The sequence below is a fragment of the Asparagus officinalis genome, chromosome 7 (assembly GCF_001876935.1).
Source record: "Asparagus officinalis chromosome 7, Aspof.V1, whole genome shotgun sequence".
Lineage (NCBI taxonomy): Eukaryota > Viridiplantae > Streptophyta > Magnoliopsida > Asparagales > Asparagaceae > Asparagus > Asparagus officinalis.
In genome coordinates, this window is record NC_033800.1 from 22,822,215 (window position 1) to 22,829,406 (window position 7,192).

The window sequence follows — 7,192 nt, forward strand, 5'->3', positions numbered from 1 at the left end:
TCCTTCACAAAAAACACACAAGTTAAAGAACCAAAATAATTAAAACCTACTTAAGCACATTCCCCGGCAACGGCGCCAAAAACTTGATGCGGCATAAACATGTACCAAAAAGGTTGCAAGTGCACAACCATGTCAAGTTATAGTATTTAAGATATCGATCCCACGAGGAAGGTATTTTGTAGGAGCAAATATAAAATTGGTTCTTATTTTGTGTGCGTGACAAATAGGAGTGATGAGTAAATATGATTGTGAAGAGATTGAGATAGTGAAAATAGTGTGTAAATAGGTGCAAGTGTAAGTAAGAGTGGATTTGAAAAAGAATGAGTATGATCAATAAGGTGAGAAGGAAAAAATGAATAAAATCAAGAAACAAATAAAAAAAATCAAGAATGAAGAACAAAATTCTAGAATAAAAGAAAATACAAGAAATTAAAGATGGTGGATTCAATTATAGATATGAGTAATCTAAAATTGAACCCACTTCTTAGAAAAGGGTGATTCCCTAGAGGGTTCTAGCCTAAAGGCGAATCAAACAAAATAAAAATAAACAAAAAGAAAAACTAAACCCAAGAGGGTTCTAGCCTCAAGGTGAATAGTATAAGAAATTAAAATCTAACTACAAAATAAAGTGCAAAATCTAAACTACAAAATAAAATTGCAAGAATTAAATGCAAGAAAATAAATCTACTCTATAAGCATGAAATAAATCTAATCTATAAGGGTTCTAGCCTCTTGGCTATTTAACAAGAAAATAAAATCTAAACTACAAGCATAGAAATAAATCTACACTAATAAGCAATAAAAAGGAAATAAAAGAGAAAAAGGAAAGAAAATGCAAACCTCTAAATAATTCTTCATCTCCATCTTCATCATCCAACAAAGAGAAGAAATATTTAAAGTGGTGAAAAAATTATTATTATTAATTGCAACTAAAGTTACAATTTTGGAAGGCCTTCTCAATTAAGAGTAGCCCTCCTCTCCAAAAGGAGTTTACAAAATTTTCACACCTCTAACCCCTCACTCTCTACCCCTATTTATAGTAAACATCAGTGAATGAGAGCCATTGGATCAAACTTGAGCCCCAAGACAAGCAAAATCAGCCATTGACGCGCGCTACAGTAATCTGGTATCGATGCAGGCATCGATGCAGGTATCGATGCCAGCATCGATGCCCACATCGATGCCAACAACGATGCCTACTATTTCCAAATTCTGATTTCACGGATAGCTTCGTCTCGTCGAGATAGGCGATTTTCATATATTATATGTTAAATTCCGCCTTCCGGATTAGGAGATATCGTCGTTTCTTTGCGGCCAACCATTTTGAATATGATTTCTTTTCATATTGAATTTTTGATTTTCTCCGGCTTCTACAGGCTACTCGTTCTTAGCTTGGACTTTTGGATAATTTGGAAATTGATTTTCCAATGGGCTTCTTTGATTCATTTCTTCATTTAATCGATGGGTTTTTGTTGAGAGATGAGAGTTTGAGATTTATTCTTCATTAACCTGCAATTAAAAGATAAAAACAATTATTAGTGATATATTTATTCATATAAATTAGATAATGAGGGTATAAAATTATAATAAAATATGATTATCACCATGCAACCTTACTATCTCATTAATGTATATTTTAGTCAGCTTTTCTAATGAAAATTTCATATTGATAGGTAAAAAGTGTGCTGACTTTGTCAATCGGTCAACAATTACCCATAGTGCATCATTCTTTCTCAAAGATTTCGGAAGGCCAGTGACGAAATCCATGGTGATTTTTTCCCATTTTCACATTGGTATGTCCAAGTTATGGACTAATCTAGCTGGTCTTTGGTGCTCAGCCTTTACTTGTTGTTAAGTGAAACACTCTGCAACATAGGTGGCAATTTCCTTCTTCATATTATTCCACCAATATATTTCCTTCAGGTCTTTATACATTTTTGTTGATCCATGATGCATAGTATACAGAGAGTGATGTGCCTCTTTTAGAATCTTTTTCTTTATCTCTGGTATGTTAGGCACACAAACTCTAGTTCCAAACCTCAATGATCCATCTTTATGTATCTTAAACTCTCCTCGAGTGCCTTCTTCCACATCTTTCTTTATCTTCAACAGTTGAGGATCATTCTGCTGGTTTGCTTTAATTTCATCTAGCAAAGAAGGTTGTATTATCATATTTGCTAATTTAACTCTAATTTGATGGATTCTAATTTCAATTCCAGTACGGTCCAAGTCCTCCAATATTTTTCTTTGAGAAATAATTAGGCAAGCTAAATTGCATGAATTCTTATAGCTCAAGGCATCAGCAACAACATTTGTCTTGCCAGGGTGATAATGGATGGTCATATCATTATCTTTCAGAAGCTCCAACCATATTCTTTACCGTAAATTCAACTCCTTCTGGGTAAATATATATTTCAAACTCTTGTGGTCAGTATATATCTCACAATGTACTCCATATAAATAATGTCTCCAAATTTTGAGAGCAAACACTACTGCCGCTAACTCAAGATCATGAGTGGAATAGTTTTGTTCATAAGGCTTTAACTGCCTTGAAGCATATGCTATGACTTTTCCATTTTGCATAAGTACACATCCCAATCCTCTTCTAGATGCATCACTGTAAATAGCAAAGCCTGTGTCTCCACTAGGTAATGCAAGTATTGGAGCAGACACTAATCGACTTTTTAGTTCTTGAAAGCTTTTCTCACATTCATCTGACCAAATAAATTTAACTCCCTTCTGAGTAAGACGTGTCAGAGGTGAAGCAATACGAGAAAATCCTTCCACAAATTTTCTATAGTAGCCAGCCATACCAAGAAAGCTACGGATCTCCGTCACAGTAGTCGGTCTGTCCTATTTAACAATAGCTTTTACCTTCTCAGGGTCCATAGAAATCCCTTCCTTAGAGATTACATGCCCAAGAAATGCTACTTCCTCCAACCAGAATTCACATTTCTTAAGTTTCGCATACAGTTGTTCTCTCTTTAATGTGTGCAACACCTGTCTCAAGTGTTCTTCATGTTCTTCTTTACTTCTTGAGTATATCAGAATATCATCAATAAATACCACAACAAACTGATCCAAGAAAGGTTTAAATACTCTGTTCATAAGATTCATAAATGTTGCAGGTGTATTTGTGAGCCCGAATGGTAAGACTAAAAATTCATAATGACCATAGCGGGTTCGAAATGCAGTCTTTGGCACATCTTCTGGCTTAATCTTTAATTGATAGTAACCAGAACGGAGATCAATCTTTAAAAATACCTGAGCTCCTTGTAATTGATCAAATAGATCATCAATTCTCGGTAATGGATATTTGTTCCGAATGGTTACTTTATTCAACTCACGGAAGTCAATACATAATCTCATACTTCCATCTTTCTTCTTCACAAATAACACTGGTGCACCCCAGGGTGACACACTCGGCCGAATGAAGCCTTTATCTAAAAGTTCTTGCAGTTGTATCTTTCGATTGAAAATTCAATTTTACCAGGTACTAGGTCAATTGAAAATTCAATTTCTCTATCTGGGGGCATCCCTGGAAGTTCATCTGGAAATACTTCTGGAAATTCTCGGACAATTGGTATCTCTTCCAAGCTTGGTTTTCCATCATCAATCATCTCAACTGAAGCCAAATAACCCATACATCCATTCCTCAGCGCTCGATGTGCTTTAAGGGCTGAGATAATTTTAAAGGTTGTTGAGACTTTTCGCCCTCAAAACAAAATTCTGGTTGGCCAGGAAATTTAAATAATACTTTCTTTTCTCGACATAAAATAGAAGCATGACTTAAGAATAACCAATCTATCCCCAATATGATATCGAAATCATGCATTTCTAGCATCATTAATTCTACGGGGAGTTCCTTGTCGAGAAATGCATTTCTAGCATCATTAATTCTACGGGGAGTTCCTTGTCGAGAATATAAATTTTACCCCTACAACCCTGAGTTGATACTAATATGCTACCTCCATTTTACCCCTACAACCCTGAGTTGATACTAATATGCTACCTCCAGGTGTACTAACAAGCAATTCTTGTTATAGGGTATCACATGGTAATTTGTTTCTCTTAATGAACTGTGCAGCAATAAAGGAATGTGATGCACCAGAATCAAATAGTACTCGAGCATGAACTGACACAAAAGTTAGCGTACCTGTCACCACATCTTTGTTTGCTTCTACTTCCTTCTTAGTCAGAGAATAAACTCGGGTCTTGGCTTAAGGATACTTATTCCCACCACTGGACTGGCCAGGCTGGAAGGTATTCCGAGATGATTGTTGTAGGGGACAATTTGCTATTTTGTGATCTTTCTGACCACATCTCAGACAAGCTCCAGTATTTCTCCAACAATTTTTCGCCTCATGCCCAAGTTTATGACAACCATCACATCTCAAAGTTTTCTGGTTAGGAATTTGCTCCTCTCTGCGTCCAAAATTCTGTTTTTTGTTTCTCCAGTTTTTATTTCTTCCACCGTGATTATCTTGCCAGAACCGCTTCTTTGGGTAGGAGCTGCTCACCTCAATCTTTGGTTTTGTATCAATTTTATTTTTCTCAATTAACAAGGCCTTCTTTAATACTTATCCATATGTAGGGAGTTCAAATGCACTGACCGTCTTCCGAATGTCCGGTCGAAGCCCTTCTTCGAAGCGACGTGCTCGATCCTCCTCCTTACCCAACAAGTGAGTGGCAAATTTTGATAAATAAGTGAATTCTTCTTCATATTCAGCTATTGTCTTGTCACCTTGCTCTAATTTTTGAAACTCTTGTTCTTTTTGTTTGTGAACAGTTAAAGGAAAATACTTTTTATAAAAAATCTTTTTAAACTCCTCCCATGATAACTTGTATGCTTTCTCTCCCAACGTCCTGACTTGCATTTGCCACCACCCGCGGTCTTTTAACATATATATTGCATAATCAACCTTCTCCTCTTCAGGGCATCTCATGTATGTGAAGACCTTTTCCATTTTTGTGATCCAGTGCTCAGCAATCATAGGATCAGTTGTTCCCTCAAAACTGGGTAGAGATAGTTTCTTGAATTCTCCCATGCCACTTCTTAATTTTGGGTGCTCCTCATTTTGACCATTTGTCAGATTACGATCAATTTGATCTTGTTGTCTGGTGACTACAGAGGTCACCGCTTGCAGCAGATCCATCAATGCATTGTTGTCTATTGAGTTCCCGGAGGTGGATGCACGAGAAATTATAGATCTCATCATTTCACCTCTCGTCTGATTTAGATCCCTATCTCCGTTAGGAGGGGTTTGCTCATTACCTGAAGTCATAGCTTCCTATAGATAATAAAATATTTCAGTCAATTATTATACAAGGAAAAAATTCCTAAGTCGGTCACATATATGTAATTTAAGTAATTAGGAACTCAATCACTACTCAACATAATATCACAAGTCAGTATTTACAAACCAAACGTATATTATTAATATTTAACTTTTTTTTGTCCATACATATATCTGAGTATATGGGTTTATATATACATATTTTCTACCAAAATGTCCTACATAAACCAAAAGAGTAACTATGAAATCCCATATACTGATATTACAAAATTGCCCTAACAGTTATGCTCTATTTCCCTGAGGAAGAGGAGCTACTGGAACTAGACTTCTCCTCAGTTGGTTCAGTCTCCTCTGAGTCTTGGCTATCAACAGAATTGGACATTGGATCTGGATATATGCCGTTAGTCCTCCATCCTTCAAGGTCGAGATCTGGACCAATGCCTAGGCTACTCGACTCACCCTCAGAGGGGACAAGTCTCTGGTCATCACTAGGAATCTGGGCTACAAGGGACTCCATGTCAGAGGGGTCGGATGAAATCATAATAATTTTTGAAGGTGATGACTCAATTGGAACAACTTCTACCATGAGATCCTCATCCTCAGCATGTTCAAGCTCAGACTCGGATGAATCTATCATAACAACTTCTACAGGTTCAACCTCTAGTGAGTCTGGAGTCATATGATTAGTCATTATCAAGTTCGGATCAGCTTCATCGGAAGTATATCCCCAGTCTCTTATACTGGGTTCCCAGGAGCTATCTACCGAAATCATAGGGCTGGACAGGGTAGATGACGAACTAGAAGATGAATTGGTTCCCGCCATCCTACAAAAAGGGGAATCATCCATCAGCTCACTGAAGAAAAAAGACAAAGTGAAATAAACTAAACATCTAAGCACTCCTTAACAACCCTAAAAGGTTTTACCATAAATTATTTACATGCATACATGTATATACATATGTATACAGACATATATATCACAGAATTAATCCATACGCTAACACTCATCTAGCGCATATATTCTATGATAGCGTGCGCTATAAGGTTTCTAACGTCGAAACCTAAAGCTTTGATACCACCTTACTGTCACGCCCCAAAATCTGAAACGGAAATTCATAAAATACGGGGTACGCGACAGCAGCGACCCGTGCACGAGACAAGTCTTATGCACGAGTCAAGCCTAGTAATTCATATCACATAGTTTATTTTCAAAATATTCATAAACCTGCTGATGATAGAAATCAGAGCAACTATATGAAGGATCGCTGCAATGGCACTCAAACACTACAAGGGGCGTTGAATAGTGTTTATGAAATCTAATGCGGAAACTTTAAATTTCAATAAAATAATATCACAAAGAGTAAGAAAGATCAAACCAATGTGTAGACAATCACAGAAAATTGCATACGCAAACACAAGGATTTATACTGGTTCGGTCCTCCAGACCTACATCCAGTCCCCAAGCCTCGCTTGAGATTTCTCCACTATTTCCACTTGCAAAACCGCAAGCACTTGCAACCCGCAAGCAAACAGTACAACCTTGACAATCTTCAATTGCCAATGCCACAACAATCTCTTCTTTCAAGAGATTATCAAACTGAAACAAAATGGTACAACTCTTTCTCTTCCTATAAGCCTTGATGTGTAGATGTGAGTGACTTGCAATAGGCTATAGGAATGGTTTTTGTTCTAGAGTAATGGAGTTTTAATCAAGAACAAAACTGAAAATAACACTCAGTTTTCTCTTCAAAAATGGAGTTAAGAACTCAAGAAAAACTCAAGTTTATGGAAAGGAATCTTATTAATTAACTTCAGAACTTAACACCTATTTATAGACATAGGTTTAGTTCAAAATATTTCAAAAATAACTGCAAAAACGTTCATAAAAACGTTCA

The 7,192-nt window shown here is 36.6% G+C and overlaps 1 protein-coding gene across 1 annotated transcript; it reads right to left on the bottom strand.

The window, feature by feature from the left end:
• LOC109846819 lies at nt 4,581-5,285 on the bottom strand. The gene has a single exon (XM_020416062.1). The coding sequence runs from the start codon at nt 5,283-5,285 to the stop codon at nt 4,581-4,583; it is 705 nt and encodes a 234-aa protein (XP_020271651.1).